Below are 17,035 nucleotides of genomic sequence, written 5' to 3' on the forward strand. Positions count from 1 at the left end.
TGAGTGGGGAACCGAGGAGTGGTGCGGGTCGGTGCGGCCATTTGCTGAGGTAGGAACCAGGCAGGCGCAGTCAGCCCGGGCCCTCCGCCTCGCTCCAAGTTAACAGGGTTCACCTGTGTGAGCACAGAGACGGGAGAAAGAAGGGGCTGCTTCAGCGGACGTCGGCTGCACTACGGGTCCCGAGGTCTCACCCAGCGTGGGGCTGGTACCAGGGAGCGCGCGGGAAGAACTCTTTATTCTCTAGGTAAGTGAGTGAAACGAACTGGCAGAGCCAGTCATGGGCGGGAGGCGGGGAACAGGATCCCGGCTTCAGAACTGGGGGAAGGGGCGGAGGATCTGAGGTCTGGAAGACAGGAGGTGGAGGAAGCGGCGGGAGGACCCAGGAGGAGAGGGCGAGAAATAGGACTGGGGGGCCCAGGTAGACCCGCAGCACTCTGGCCCTCTCCTTTCCAAGCCCGGGCCGTCCGGAGCCTCGCGGGGACGGCAGTTCTTAGGTATTCCGACCTCCCGGGAGGACAGAAAAGAGCCGCCATGGCCTCAGCAGATACCGCAGGGGGGCGCAGACTTCTGGACCTCTCGGGAGACTGGGGGAAGGGGCCCGGCAGCCCGCCCCGCTCCGCCCCGCCCGGGACCTCCCGCCCCGCCGGGGCCGAGGGGCGCGCCCATTGGCGGCCGGGCTCCGCGCGCCGCGCCCATTGGCCGGCCGCCGTGAGGGAGCACGAGGCCACCGTGGCGGGCGCGCAGTCGGAGGGGCGGCGGACTGGCCTGAGGGCCGAGGGCTGCGCGGGCGGCGCGCAGCGGGCATGGCGGGTGCGGGGCTGCGGGCGGCCGCTCGGCGCTGGCTGCCGCGCCGAGACCACGGCGGGCCGCGAGCCGCCTCGTCCTCGCCCTCCTGCCCTGGTTGCGGCCCCCCGGGGCCCGGCGCCCACTGTCCGGGCGCCCCGCGTTCCGCGCCCGCCCCGGCGCCGGCCGGCGGCGCCGCCGAGCCCAGCGCACACCTGTGGGCTCGATACCAAGACATGCGGAGACTGGTGCACGGTAAGTGAGCCCGAGCGGGCGGAGCGTCGGGGGTGTAGCCCGAGCGGCGGACCCGCTTGCGAGTCGTCCGGGACACGCCGCTCCTCGGGGGAAGGGCGGTGGTGGGGCTCGCCTGAGCTCCTGAGCCCCAAGGCCCGGCTGCCCTTCGGGCGAGACTCGGGCGGGTGGTCCTGGGGACGCTTGGAGGCGGGCAGGCGCGCGCTCGGTTTGTTCCTCCGCTGGTTCTCAGCAGCTCCGGGGTTCCTGGAGCGGCCGCCGGAAGGCTGGACCCCGCCGTCTTTCCTCAGAGCCCCGCCGAAGCGGAAACGCCCCCAGCCCCTTGTTCTCGTCGGGGCCCTTAGTTGGGGCGGGAGTACTGGGGACAAAGCCAGCCAGCCGACGGCGCTGGCCGGAGCGGACTCGGAGGGACTCTCGACCCAAAGATGCTGACTGGACTCTTCGGACGTCTCTAGAGTCCGGCCCTCTCTGTCTAGGAGGAGAAGGCGTTGTTTGAGAAACAACCCCAAGTGGTCCAAAGAGTTGCTGCTTCCTCGGTCAGGGCACTTGCTCCTCCGTGCTCTCTCCCTCGGCGAAACGGGCAGATGAGGCCCCGGAGCGCCCCGGTGAGGCCAGCGGGCGGAGAGCGCTGGAGGTCTGTCCTGGTGTCGGGAGCCCTGCCTCTGCAGCGGACAGATGTGGTTGGCTCCGGGCCCTATCGCTGGCCACCTGGGTGGCGCTCAGCGAGCCTCTCCCTCGCGGACCCTCGGGTTACATCGGAAAACACAGGCCTGCCGGGGCCCCTGTCTCAGGGTTGCGGCGGTGACTCGGAAAGAGGCCAAGAAGGGACAGGGGAGCTTCCGCAGGAGCCCCCTCCCCCCGGGAGTGACGCGGCTTTTGTTGTCGGTAAGGGCAAACGTGGTCCTGTCTGGAAGATTCCAAGTGACCGAACTGAGGCTTCCGCTCCGGCGGTGTGGAGGCCTGGGAGTGCTGGGTGGGCAGGACTCACCTCTTGAGAAGCTGAGGCAGAAGACGACCCTGAGAAACGGTGGTTTTGAAGTCCTTGGTCCTCTCTGAGGAAGGTCCCTACCTTCCCCGCTACTGGACAGAGCACTCCCGGGGTGCTGTGTGCGGAGATGTCTTTGCTCTGGGCCTCAGAGAGGACCTTCTGTACAGCCGCCTGAGAAGCCTGTATTTTGTGTGTGGCAGAGAGACAGAGGGAGGTCTAGTGGGCTTTAGCTCTCCAGGGCCTACCTGAATCTTCAGATCTTCTCAGAGACCCCCAAGCTCCCCTTGATGTGATAAGGACAAGGTCATTTCCAAGTTGCCCTGGTGAGTGCCAGGATGAGCCAGCCTTGTGCCCCTCCTTCCTAACTCTCCCCTTCTGGCTGGGTTTTCTGGGGAGCAGTTCTGGACACTGAGGCATGCGGATCCTGCCAGTTTCTTCTGACTCTGTGACCCCATGAACTAGCCTGCCAGGCTCGTCTGTCTGTGGCATTTCCCAGGCAAGAATATTGGAGTGAGTTGCCATTACCTCCTCCAGGGGATCTTCCGGACCCAGGGATCAAACCCATGTCTCCTAGTCTCCTGAATTGCAAGCGGTTTCTTTACCGCTGAGCCAGCGGGGAAGCCCCAGAGGCATGCTGATGGCTGTGGGCAAAATTTTGTCTGGGAGCCAGGTCCCAGGCAAGCCCCCTCAACCCTGGCCTCAGTGCGGCGACACTGGAAGGCTAGGCCAAGGGGCACAGTGATTGAAACTGGTGGGGTGACCTGAATTTAAATCTCAACTCCATGGCCTACTGCTAGATGGGTTGGAGGAAGTGACTATCTCCCTAAACTCTGATTTCTTCGTCTGGATGATGGAGGAATAAATGTGACCTCCTCATGGAATTGGAGTGGAGACTGAGCAAGAGGAGGCTCTAAGGCAGGCGTCCATAGCCTCCGGGATGTAACGCCTGATGATCTGGAGATTATGTCATAATAGAAATAGAGTACATAATAGACGTAATGTGCTCGAATCATCTCGAAACCATCCCCCCACCCCCAACCCATCCATGAAAAAATTATCCCTGGTGCCAAAAAGATTGAGGATCCAGAAGCAGCAGGAGAATGGCCCCCATGAGTGAGTCTCATGGCTGCCATGGGGAAGGGGTGGCCTGGAAGCTGGGCCTGCACAGTGAGACCAGTGAACTTGGGGGGCTGGTACAAGGGGAAGTGTGTATCTTCACCTGGCTCTCTGCACCACTGCAGCCTTGTGGAAGAAACTGGGACTTTGTGGGACCCAGACCTATGGTTTTCTCACCGTAGAAGCTGGGTCTCAGGAGCCTTGGTCTGTGGGCTGCTTCCCCATCCTCCTTGGTTCCTGGGAGGATTGTCCATCCCTGGGAACATCCTCTGGGGCAGAGGTGAAAGCCTGAATTTGGCCAGAAGTCAGTGCCAGCAAGGGGCTGCACTGCCAAGCAGACCTCTCCCCCCGCCAGGGAACTACTAGACTTTGTGCTGAGAGTCACAGTTGACACCCAGGAACTCGGGACCGTTGGGAAGGGATGTTGCAGAAGCACTTAGCTTCCAAGAGAGCTGCAGGCAGCTGGGTCTCCTGTGTACCCAGGTGAGGAGTGTTCCATCTGCACCCACCAGTCTGGAGCGGCTGCTCCGCCAGGCCCCAGGGCCATGAGAGGAACCAGCAACACCTGTTCCCCCACCCACGTGCTGTGCTGGGCTCCAAAGGACAGGGGGTGGGGGTGGACACCTTGTTCCTTAGGGGCCTCCAAGGCGAATATCTGCTGCTTGGCCACAGGCGTCTGCTTCGAATCACAGCTGGTTGTGTCTGAGACAGAAATTAATTCCCTGGAGGCCTGGGCTGTTTGGGCCTCAGCCATGGGCTAGAGGTCTCAGGAACCGGGCCACCTGGAGGCCCCGGAAGGCGCCGTGTGTGCTCCTAGTCCTGCCTGGTCCCCTCTGACCCCCTGCAAACCCTGTTTCTTTGAGGGAAATCGAGGTCAGGAGGTATGGGCTCCATAGGGGCATTGCCCATTTAATCCTACACTTGCCGAGGGTCCAGGCAAGAATGCTGCCCAGAGCATGTTCTGTGGGACTCTCCTATTTATTCTGTAGTTTGATACCATTTTTATTTCCCCTTTAGACACAAGGAAACTGAGGCCCAAAATGTAAGGTGAGGTGATTTTCCTGAGGTCACAAGCCAGAGAGAGAGGGCTTGGTTTTCTCTCTCACCTCAAAGCCCATGCCCTTTCCTCACCCACCTCCCCGTCTGCACAGATGGGGGTGCTAAGGCAAACAAGTCCGGGAATCCTCAGCCCCTTGGGAGTAGCCAGGGGACGGGGTGGCTCTGACCGTGTCCTCAGAGGGGAACAGCCTGGTCAGTGGCCCAGAACCCATCACACACGTTCCCCCTGTCGTAATTAGCAATGTTACGTGGCTGCTGAAAATTCAGCCTCTGTGCACTGGTGCCAGATCAAATCTCGGAGACAATTCTGGGTGAAGTAGAAAAGATTAGCTTTATTGCTTTGCCAGGCAAGGTTCCAGCAGGTTCCTGCATTGAAATACAATCTCCCAACGTGGGAGGAATCACTGAGGAGTTTTAATAACAATGGTTCTAGACTGGGGTTCCTGTTAAGATTAGGGTGTGTGCAGGGTCTGCGCTCATTTAATCTCAGGGGGCTCCCACTTTTGTTATTATTTATTTATTTATTTGGCTACATCGGGTCTTAGTTGCATCACGTGCGATATTTTGTTCAGGCAAATGGACTCTAGTTGTGGTGTCCAGGCTTCAGTATTTGGGGCACATGGCCTTAGTTGCTCCAAGACATGTGGGATCTTAGTTCCCCAATCAGGGAACTAAGCATTGCAAGGTGAATTCTTAACCACTGGACCACCAGGGAAGTCCCGATCTCCTACTCTTGATGAGTTTCTCTGGTTCCTCAAATCTTGGCTCAGGTGGTTTCTTGACTGTTCCTCCCCTGTCTCTGCATCCTTTTTCTTCCCAGCAAGTGACTGTTTGAATCTCTCTTTGGAAATCAGAGAAGGTCGTGTTGGCTGGAGTCTCTTCCCTCCAAACAAGAAACGGGGGACAGAAAGGATTCCCTGCTCAGAACCTCCGCAAGACTCTCCCCCTTTCACTCCTCAATCTTCTTTTTTTTTCCTACTGGCATATAATGCTGAACAATGCTGTGTTAGTTTCTGGTGAACACCAAAGTGAATCAGCTGTGTATATACATTTATCCCCTCCATCATGGACCTCCCTCCCACCTCCACCCACATCGCACCCAAATGTGTCATCTCAGAGCTGAGATCCGTGTACCATACAGGAGGTCCCCACTGCCCATCCACTTTACACATGTTAGTGTATATATGCCAGTCCTAATCTCCAGTTCGTCCCACACTGCCCTTCCCACGTGTGTCCACATGTTTCTTCTCTGCATTGCATCTCTATTGCTGTCCTGAAGATAGCTTCATCTCTACCATTTTTCTGGGTCAGGAAGATCCCCTGGAGAAGGGAATGGCTACCCACTCCAGTATTCTTGCCTAGAGAGTTCTATGGATAGAGGAGCCTGGCAGGCTATGGTCCATGGGGTCACAAAGAGCTGGAAACAACTGAAAACTAACACACACACACACACACACACACACACACACACACACTACCATTTTTCTAGATTCCACATATTTGTCTTAATACACAGGATTTGTTTTTTCTAACTTCCTTCACTCTATATGACAGATGTTAGATCCGCCCACTTGTCTACAGAAGACCCTGTTTCACTCTGTTTAGTGGTGGCTCCACTTCCCAGGTGGTGCGGTGGTAAAAGAATCCGCCTGCCAGCGTAGGCCATCCAAGAGGTGCGGGTTCGGCCCCGGGTCAGGAAGATCTCCTAGAGGAGGAAGTGGCAACCCACTCGAGTATTCTTGCCTGAAAGATTCCATGGACAGAGAAGCCTGGTAGGCTACAGCCTATGGGGACGCAAGAGTCAGCCACAACTGAGCATTCCATTGTGTATGTGTATATATGTACATTGTATATATTGTATGTATATATATATACACATTGTATATGTGTGTATACACAATATATACATTGTATATATGTATGTATACAGCTTCATCTTTCCATAGACAGTTAGGTCTCCACATTCTGCCTGTTATAAATACTGCTGCAGTGAATATCTGGATACATGTGTTATTTTGAACTATGGTTTTCTCAGGGTATATGCCCAGTCATGGGATTCCTGGTGGTATGGTAGTTCTATTTGTAGTTTTTTAAGGAACTGCCACACCATTCTCCATGGTGGCTATACCAATTTGCATCCCTACAACAGTGCAAGAAGATTCCCGTTTTTTCCACAGCCTCTGCAGCATTTATTGTGTGTAGACTTTCGGATGGTGGCCGCTTTGACTGGTGTGAGGTGATGCCATATGGTGGTTTTGATTTGTGTTGCTTTAAACACACATCCCTTGCTGTGTCTGCACCTCTGCTCTCTACCTTAGCATGTCTGGTCCTGCTCTACAGATGGGTTCATCTGTAACATTTTTCTAGATTCCATATATATGTGCATTAATCCACGGTATTTGTTTTACCCGACTTCCTTCACTCTGTATGACACCTCTAGACCCACCCACATCCCGACAGGTGACCCAGTTTTGTTCCATTTTACTGCTGAGCAGTATTCCATCGTATATATGTACTGCATCTTTGTTTTAATTGGAGGATAATTGGTTTCCAATGTTGTGTTGGCTTCTGTTGTACATCAGCGTGAATCGGCTGTAAGTATGCATGTATCCCTTCCCTCTTGAGCCTCCGTCTGACCCCTCTGGGTGTCCACAGAGCGCCGAGCTGAGCTCCCTCTGTTACACAGCAGCTTCCCACCAGCGTCCATCGTACACCTGGAGGTTTATCCATTTCACTCTTCTTTCAGTTCACTCCACCCGCTCCTTCGCCTGCTGTGTCTACAGATTTGTTCTCTGTCTGTGTCACAATTCCTGCCCTGCAAGTAGGTTCATCTGTACTGCTGTTCTAGATTCCAAATATATGTTAAAATATGAGACTTGTTTTTCTCTTTCTGACTTACTTCACTCTTTATGACGTAAACTGGATTCGTCTACATCATTGCAAGTGACCCAATTTCCTTCCTTTTTATGGCTGAGTAATATTCATTTCCGTATATGTACCACAATTTCTTTATTCATTCATGTTTCCCTAGACAGGTGGTTTCCACATCCTGGCTATTGTAAATACTGCTGCATTTAACATTGGGATACATGTGTCCTTTTGAATTACGATTTTCTAGGGTATATGCCCAGTTGTTGGGTGGATGGGTGCTGTGATAGTTCTTTTTATAGTCTTTTAAGGAACCTCCATACCATTCTCCATAGTGGCTTTACCAGTTTACATTCCTACTAACAGTGTGAGAGGGTTCTCTTCTCCACACCCTCTGCAGCATTTATTTGTGGATTTTTAGGTGATGGCCATTGTGACAGGTGTGAGTTGATATCTCACTGTAGTTTTGATTTGCATTTCTCTAATAATTCATGGTAAGCATCTTCACATCTGCTTCTCAGCCATCTGTATATCTACCTTGAGAGGTGTCTGTTTAGGTTTTTTGGTTTGTTTTTTGGATATTGAGCTCCATGAGCTGTTTGTGTATTTTGGCGAGTATTTTATCATCTGAAAATATTTTCTCACATTTTTTTTTTTAAACTTTTCAATGGAAAAGTAACTACGGTGTAATTAGTTTCTGCTGTACAACAGTGTCAGTCAGCTGTAAGTGTACATATATCCCCTCTGCCTTGAGTCTCCCACCCTCACCACCCCACCCCTCCTGATCTTCACAGAGCCCCGAGCCGAGTGTCCTGTGGGATCCTGCAGCTTCCCGCTAGCTGTCCGTTTCACACGTGGTAGTGTACGTGTCAGGGCTCCTCTGTCAGCATGCCCCACCCTCTCCTTCCCCGAGTGTGTTCACGTGCCCATTCTCTACACCTGTGGCTCTTTGTGTTGTTTTTGGTGTTCAGTCGCTAAGTTCTGTCCGCTAAGTCTTTGCAACCCCATGGATTGCAGCATGCCAGGCTTTCCTGTCCTTCACTATCTCTCCTGGAGTTTGCTCAGACTCATCCGTTAGGTTGGTAGTGCCATCCAACCATCTCATCCTCTGTCGTCCCCGTCTCCTCCTGCCCTCAGTCTTTCCCAGCAGCAGGGTCTTTTCCAATGATTCAGCTCTTAGCATCAGGTGGTCAGAATATTGGAGCTTCAGCATCAGCCCTTCCACTGACTATTCAAGGCTGATTTCCTTTAGAATTAACTGGCTCAATCTCTTTGCTGTCCAGGGACTCTCAGGAGTCTTGTCCAGCAGCACAATTTGAAAGCATCAGTTCTTCGGTGCTCAGTCTTCTTTATGGTCCAGCTCTCACATCTGTACGTGACTACTGGAAACACCATAGCTTTGACTTTGTCAGCAAAGTATGTCTCTGCTTTTTAATATGCTGTCTAGGTTTGTCATAGCTTTTTTCCAAGCAGCAAGTGTCTTAATTTCATGGCTTCAGTCACTGTCCACAGTAATTTTGGAACCCAAGAATATAAAATCTGCTACTGTTTCCACTTTACCCCCATCTATTTGCCATGAAGTGGTGGGACTAGAGGCTATGATCTTAGCTTTTTGAATGTTGAGTTTAAATCCAGCTTTTTCTCTCTTCTCTTTCACTTTCCCTTTCTGCCATTAGTGTGATGTCATCTGCATACCTGGGGTTATTGATATTTCTCCTGGTAATCTTGATTCCAGCTTGTGATTCATGTAGCCAGGCATTTCCCATGAGGTACTCTGCGTGTAAATTAAATAAGCAGTGTGACAATATACAGCCTTGACGTACTCCTTTCCCAATTTTGAACCAGTCTGTTGTTCCATGTCCGTTTCTAACTGTTGCTTCTTGACCTGTATACAGGTTTCTCAGGAGGCAGGTAAGGTGGTCTGGTCTTCCCATGTCTTTAAGAATTTTCCACTGTTTATTGGCATTCACACTGTCAAAGGCCATTTTAGCATGGCTCTATTCCTACCCTACAAATAGGTTCATCTGTAATACTAGTTCTAGAGTCCACATGTATGTGTTATATATACATATATATAACATAATATGATACATTTATAATATATTTCTCTTTCTGGTGTATTCACTCTATCTGACAGCACTGTGCCCATCCACATCTTTACAAATGACCCAATTTCCTTCCTTTTTATGGTTGAGTAATATTCCATTGTGTGTACAAATCACATTTTTAAAATTTATTCTTAATTGGAGTATAACTGCTTTCCAGTGTTATATTGGTTTCTGCTCCACATCAGTGAGAATCAGCTGTAAGCACACATGTATCTCCTCTGTCTGGAGCCTGCCTCCCACCCAACCCCTGTCCCTGCCCCTCTAGGTCATCACTGAGCAGAGAACTGAACTCCTCTGTCCTACAGCGGCTTCCCTGTTGATCTCTATTTTAGACATGACAGTGTAGAAATGTCAAGGCTAGTTTCTCAGTTCACCCCACTGTCTCCCTCCTTGCCTGTGTCCGCAAGTTCATTCTTTACATCTGCTGCCCTATCGCTGCCCAGAAAATAGGTTCATCTGCATCATTTTTTTAGATTCCACATATATGTGTTAATATACGGTATTTCTTTTGTCTTTCTGACTGACGTGGCTCTATATGACAGCTCTGGGTCCATCCACATTTCTACAAATGACATGATTATGTTCCTTTTTTTATGACTAATTTATGATTGTGTATATATGTACGACATTTTTTTAAAATTTTATTTCTTTTCAGCTGGTATATAAACGTGACACAGAATTGTTAGTTTCTGCTGCCCAACAAGGTGGATCAACTAAAAGTATACGTACATCCCCGCCTCGAGAGCCTCCCACCCCTGTGGTTTTCGCAGAGCACCAAACAGCTCTGTACGTATTCGCCAGCTGCCTATTTGCTGTTTATTTTTGACACGTATTTTATCCATGTCCTTGCTACTCTTTCAGTTTGCCCACCCCCTTATTCCCCTGCTGGGAGCACAAATTCATCCTCTTTCTTTGTCTCTATTCCTGCCCTGCAGGTAGGTTCATCTGTACCTTTCTTCTAGTTTCTACATATGTTTGTTAGTATATGATACTTGTTTCTCTGTGACTTACTTCACTCTGTATGACATACTCTAGGCTCATCTACATCTCTGCCAAGTGACCCGATTTTGTTCCTTTTAATGCCGAGTAGTATCCCTTTGTACGTGGGAACCACAGCTGCTTTATCCGTTCATGTGTTGACAGCCTTTAGGTTGTGTCCATGGCCTGGCTCTTGTACGTTGTACTGCGGTGAGTGTCATTTTGAATTATTGTTTTCTCAGGATATATGCCCAGTCTTAAATTTCTGGATCATATGTAGTTCTGTTTATGGTTTTTTAAGCAACCTTTACTATTCTTCATACTGACTGTATCAATTTACATTCCCACCAACAGTGCAAGAGGGTGCCCTTCTCTCCACATCCTCTTCAGCCTTAATTGTTTATGGGGGTTTTTTTTTTTTGACAATGAGCTATTCTGACCTGTGTGAGGTGATGCCTCATTGTAGTTTTGATTTGTATTTCTCTAGTAATTTGCAGTGTTGAGCATCTTTTCATGTTCTTCTCAGCTATCCGTATTGTCTTCTTCGGAGAGAGGTCTACTTAGGTCTTCCTCCCATTTTTAGATCCAGTTGTTTGATTTTTGGATATTGAGCTCCACTGTATATTTTGGATGTTGATTCTCTGTCCGTTGCTTTATTAGCAAATATTCTCCCCCCTTTTTTTAGTTTCAGTTGGACTCTAGTTGTATACGTTGTTGTGTTAGTGTCTCCTATACGGCTGTATGAATCAGCTGTAACTGTACACACATCCCTTCTTTCTTAAGCCTCCCTCCCTCCCTCATGATCCCACCCCTGTGGATCATCACGGAGCACCAAGGTGAGCTCCCCGTGGCACACTGGCACTCCCCACCGGCTCCCTGCGTGACGCGTGATGCGTATGTGTCCGGGCCACACATCCTCTGCTTCTCCCCTTGTGTCCACCTGTCCATTCTGTATGTCTGTGGCACTGTTTCTGCCCTGAAAATAGGTTAATCTGTGACATTGTTTCTAGAGTCCACATATATGTGTTCACATATGATATTTTCCTTTCTGATTTATTCACTCTGTATGGCAACACTAGGTCTATCCATATCCCTACAAATGACCCAGTTTCCTTCATTTTTATGACTAATATTCCATTGTATATAGGTACCACGTTTTTTACATTTATTTTGAATTGGAGGATAATTGCTTTCCAATGCTGTGTTCATTTCTTCTGCACATCAGCATGACTCAGCTGTAAGTACACATATGTCTCCTTGCTCTGGGGCCTCCCTCTCACACCCCTGACTCTCAGCCCACTAGGTCACCAAGGAGCCGTGTGCTGGGCTCCCCGTGACCGCGGCTTCCCAGAGCTTTCTGTTTTACATGCGGCAGTGTGTCCATGTCAGTGCTACTCCGTCAGTTCACTCCACCCTCCTTCCCCTGCTGTGTGCACACATTCGTTCTCTGTCTGCATCTCTGTTTCTGCCCAGCATGTAGATTCATCGGTACCGCTTTTGTCGATTCCAGTTTTATGTGTTAATATATGATATTTGTTTTTCTGTTTTCACTCCTCAGGATGTACACTAGGTTCATCTACATCACTACAAGTGACCCAATTTCCTTCCCTTTTATGGCTGAGTAATATTCCATTGCATATATATGTACCATAACTTCTTTATCCATTCATGTTTTGCTAGACAGTTAGGTTATTTCCACAATCTGACTATTGTAAATACTGCTGCAGTGAATATTGGGATATGTCCTTTTGAATTACGGTTTTCTCACATGTCCTGCTGTGAGCTCGCTGGGTGGTGTGGTCCTTCTCTTTATAGTTTCTGTAACCTACCTACCATTCTCCATGGTGGCTGTAGCAGTTTACATTCCCCCAACAGTGCAGGAAGCCTCTCTTTTCCACACACTCTGTAGCACTTCCTCTGTATAGATTTTTTGATGATGGCCATTCTGACAGATGTGAGGTGATACTTCATTGTAGTTTTGATTTGCATTTTTCTAATAACTCTTAATGTTGAACATCTTTTTCATCCGCTTCTTGGCTGTCTCTATATCTGCTTTCAGAGACATCCATTTAGATATTCCGGGCATTTTTTGATTAGGTTGTTTGTTTTTTGGATATGGAACTGCATGAGCTGTTTGTGCATTTTGAAAATTAATCATTCGTGTGTTGTAACATTTGCAAATATTTTCTCCCTTTTTTTGTTCTTTTTTAGTTTTTGCTTGAAGTATGTTTTCTTTACAATGTCGTTGTTTTCTGCTGTGCAACAGTGTCGATCAGCTCTAAGTGTTCATGTTATCCCCCCTGTCTTGCGCCTCCGTCCCGCCCTCACCACCCCACCCCTGCTGATCTTCACAGAGCCCCGAGCCCAGCGTCCTGTGGGATCTGGCAGCTTCGCGCTAGCTGTCCGTTTCACACGTGGTAGTCTACACGTCTGCTCCTCTGTCAGCGTGCCCCACCCTCTCCTTCCCCAAGTGTGTTCACGTGCCCCTTCTCTACACCTGTGGCTGTATTTCTGCCCCATAGAGAGGTTCATCTATAACACTACTTCTAGATTCCACATATATGTGTCATCTATGATATTTTTTTCTCTTTCGATTTGTTCACTCTGTATGACAGCACTAAGTCTATCCACGTCTCTACACATGATCCAGTTTCCTTTGTTTTTATGGTTGAATAATATTCCATTGTATATACATACCACGTGCTTAAAATTTATTTTGAATTGGAGAATAATTGCTCTCCAGTGTTGTGTTGGTTTCTGCTGCACACCAAGGAGAATCATACATATACACACACACATATATATATATCTTCCTCTGGCTACTCCCTCCCACCCCCTTCCCAGTGCCACCCATCTAGGTCATCACAGAGCAGAGAACTGAGCTCCCTTGGTTGTATAGCAGCTTCCCATTAGATTTCTGTGTTGTGCATGACCATGTATATATGTCAAGGCTATAGTTGCTCAATTAACCCCACCCTCTCCTTCCTGGACTATTTCAACAAGTTCCTTCTCTACGTCTGTAGCTCTATTCCTGCCCTGAAAATCAGTTCTGTATCATTTTTCTGGGTTCCCCATATAAGTATTAAGATATGATATTTCCTTTTGTCTTTTCGGACTGACTTCACTCCGTATGACAGCTCCAAGTCCATATTTCTACAAATTACACCAATTTTATTCCTTTTTGTGGCTGAATAATTTTCCTTTGCGCATATATATACATACACACACACACACACCCCGCTTCGTTTTTTTTTTTTTAATGTATTTGTTTTCAGTTGGTGTAGAATTGCTTTACAATGTTGTTAGTTTCTGCTATAGAACAAGGTGGATCAACTATAAGTGTGTGTGTGTGTGTGTGTGTGTGTATATATATATATATATATATATATCCCCTCTTCCATGACCCTCCCTCCTACCATCACCATCCCACCCCTTTTGGTTTTCACAGTATACCAAACTGTGTGTTATCCAGCAGCTTCTCATTAGCTTTGTATTTTTTACATGATAGTTTATCCATATCAGCGCTTCCCTTCCAATTCACCCCAGCCTCTTCTTCCCTCACTATGTGTACAAATTTGTTGTCTTTCTTCGTCCTTGTTCTTGCCTTGCAAGTGGGTTCATCTATACCTTTTTTCTAGATTCCACATATGTGTGTTAACATACGATATTTGTTTCTCTGTTTGACATACTCTAGAGGCATCTACAAAACTACAAGCGATCAAATTTCATTCCTTTTAATAGCTGTGTAATATTCCACTGTATATTTGTACCACAGTTTCTTTACCCATTCATCTGTTGATAGACTTTGAGATTGTTCCGTGTCCTGGCTTATAAATCATACTGCAGTGAACCTTGAGGTACAAGTGTCATTTTTAATCATGATTTTCTCAGGATATATGCCCAGTTGTGGGATTTCTGGATCATATTGTGGATCTAGTTGTAGTTGTTTAAGGAACCTCCGTATTGACTATATCAGTTTACATTCCCAGCAACAGTGCAAGAGGGCGCCCTTCTCTCCACACCTTCTTCAGCATTTATTGTTAGTGGATTTTTTTTTCCTTTGGTGATGGGCCATTCTGACCCATATCATGTGGTACCTCATTGTAGTTTTAACTTGCATTTCTCTAATAATCTGTAACGTTGAGCATCTTTTCATGTGCTTCTCGGCTATCTGAGACATCTGCTTTGGTCTTCCTCCCATTTTTAGATCTGGTTGTTTGCTTTTGGATATTGAGCTCCGCGATCTCCTTGTATGTTTTAGACATCGATTTGTTGTCCGTTGCTGCGCTTCCAAATAGCCCACCCCTCTTGTGTTTTCAGTTTTTGGTCAGAGTCCAGTCGCTTCCAATGTCTTGTTGGTTTCTGATGTGCAGCAGTATGCATCGGCGATAAATAGACATCTGTCTCTTGCCTCTTCAGCCTGTCTCCCGTCCTTACCGTTCTGACCTCTTGGTCCTCACAGGACACCGAGCTGGCCTCCCTGGGGTGTACAGAGTCTCCAGCTCACTGTTTTACACGCTGGTGTGTGTGCGGCGGTGCCTGTCTCAGCTCGCCGCACCCGCTCCTCCTCTCCTGTCTCACCTGTCTGTCCACTGGCACATCTGTTCTTGCCCTGCAGATGGATGGAAATCTGTTTCTAGGTTCCACATATATGTGTTCATGTACTGTATTTTTTTCTCTTTCTGATTTATTCACTCTGTATGACAACATGGGTCTATCCACATCCCTTCAAATGACCCAGTTGCCTTCCTTTTTATGACTATTATTCCACTGTATATACATACCACAGTTTTTTATTTATTTTTAATTTGGAAGATAATTACTCTCCAGCCTTGCGCTGGATTCTGCTGTACCTCAGCGTGAATCAGCCGTAAGTACACGTACGTCTCCTCCCTCTGGAGCCTCCTCCCACACCCCGACTCGCACCCCACTGGTCCTCTCGGAGCAGCGCGCCGCGCTTCCTATGCGTGTAGCAGCTTCCCGTAGCTCTCTGTTTTATGTGTGGTGGTTTATCCGTATCGGTGTTACTCTTTCAGTTCACTCCACAGTCTGCTTCCCACTGTGTTCTCCCTCTGCATCTCTCTTCCTGCCCAGCATGTAGATTCATCTGTGCCACTTTTCTAGATTCCAATTATATATGTTAATATATGATATTTGTTTTTCTCTGTGACTTACCTCACTCTTTATGATGTACACTAGGATCATCTATATCACGACAAGTGACCCAATTTCCTTCCTTTTTATGGTTGAGTAATATGCCATTCTATATATGTACCACAACTTCTTTATCCATTTGTGTTTCCTGATGGCTCAGATGATTAAAAAAAAAAAAAATTCCTCCTGCAGTGCAAGAGACTTTGGTTCAAACCCTGGGTTGGGAAGATCCTCTGGAAGAGGGCATGGCAAGCCACTCTAGTATTCTTGCCTGGAGAATTCCATGGACAGAGGAGCCTGGCGGGCTACAGTCCATGGGGTTTGCAAAGAGTTGGACACGAATGAGCGACTGACACTTTCACTTCACGTAGACAGGTTATTTCCACATCCTGGCTATTGTGAATACTGTAGCAGTGAGTATTGGGATACATGTGTCCTTTCAAATTATGGCTTTCTCAGGTTATGTGCCCAGTCGCGGGATTGCTGGATGCTGTGATAGTTCTACTTAGAGTTATTTGAGTAACCTGCATACCATTGTCCATAGTGGCTGTACCAGTTTTCTTTCTGACCGAAATGCAAGATGGTTCTCTTTCCTGCACCCTCTTCAGCATTTACTGTGTGTAGATGTCTTCATTGTGGTTCTGAGCATCACTCATCTACTTCTCGGTCATCTGCATATCTGCCTTCTGTCAGTTCAGTCGCACAGTTGGGTCCGACTCTCTGCGACCCCATGGACTGCAGCACGCCAGACTTCCCTGTCCATCACCAACTCACGGAGTCCATTGCGTCAGTGATGCTATCCAACCATCTCATCCTCTGTTGTCCCCTTCTCCCACCTTCAGTCTTTCCCAGCATCAGGACTTTTCCCAGTGAATCAGTTCTTCGCATCAGGTGGCCAAAGTATTGGAGTTTCAGCTTCAGCATCAGTCCTTCCAGTGAATATTCAGGACTGATTTCCTTTAGGATGGACTGGTTGGATCTCCTTCTCCAAGAATCCTCTCCAACACCACAGTTCAAAAGCATCAATTCTTCGGCACTCAGCTTGCTTTATAGTCCAGCTCTCACATCCATACATGACTACTAGAAAAACCATAGCTTTGACTAGATGGACCTTTGTCGGCAAAGTAATGTCTCTGCTTTTTTTGTTTTTTTTTTTTGCACTGTGCAGCTTTATTAACCATTCAAGTACAGTAGCATCTGAAAAATATGGAACGCTTCACGAATTTGTGTGTCATCCTTGCGCAGGGGCCATGCTAATCTTCTCTGTATCGTTCCAATTTTAGTATATGTGCTGCCGAAGCGAGCACTGTCTCTGCTTTTTAATATGCTGCCTACATTGGTCATAGCTTTTCTTCCAAGAGCAACGTCTTTTAATTTCGTAGCTGCAGTCACCATGTGCAATGATTTTGGAGACCCCAAAAATAAAGTCTCTCACTGTTTCGATTGTTTCCCCATCTGTTTGCCGTGAAGTGATAGGACCAGATGCCAGGATCTTAGTTTTCTCAAAGTTGAGTTTTAAGCCAACTTTTTAACTCTCCTCTTTCACTTTCATCAAGAGACTCTAGTTCTTCTTCACCTTCTGCCATAAGGGTGGTGTCATCTGCTTATCTGAGGTTATTGGTATTTCTCCCTGCAATCTTGATTCCAGCTTGTGCTTCCTCCAGCCCGGCATGTCGCATGATGTACTCTGCATAGAAGTTAAATAAGCAGGGTTACAATATACAGCCTT

The 17,035-nt window shown here is 48.2% G+C and overlaps 1 protein-coding gene and 1 non-coding gene across 2 annotated transcripts in view; one reads left to right on the forward strand and one right to left on the reverse strand.

Moving 5' to 3' along the window:
- Positions 1–803: 803 nt before the first annotated feature.
- NT5DC2 (5'-nucleotidase domain containing 2) overlaps positions 804–17,035 on the forward strand; it is a 54,579-nt gene continuing 38,347 nt past the window's right edge. The window contains exon 1 of the mRNA XM_061128428.1: positions 804–1,038. Coding sequence (XP_060984411.1) covers positions 804–1,038 — 235 coding nt within the window. The remainder of the gene's footprint in view (positions 1,039–17,035) is intronic.
- Positions 16,507–16,613, reverse strand: LOC133046351 (U6 spliceosomal RNA). The gene has a single exon (XR_009690482.1). It is a non-coding gene; the product is annotated as a U6 spliceosomal RNA (small nuclear RNA).

Source organism: Dama dama, chromosome 24 (assembly GCF_033118175.1).
Source record: "Dama dama isolate Ldn47 chromosome 24, ASM3311817v1, whole genome shotgun sequence".
Lineage (NCBI taxonomy): Eukaryota > Metazoa > Chordata > Mammalia > Artiodactyla > Cervidae > Dama > Dama dama.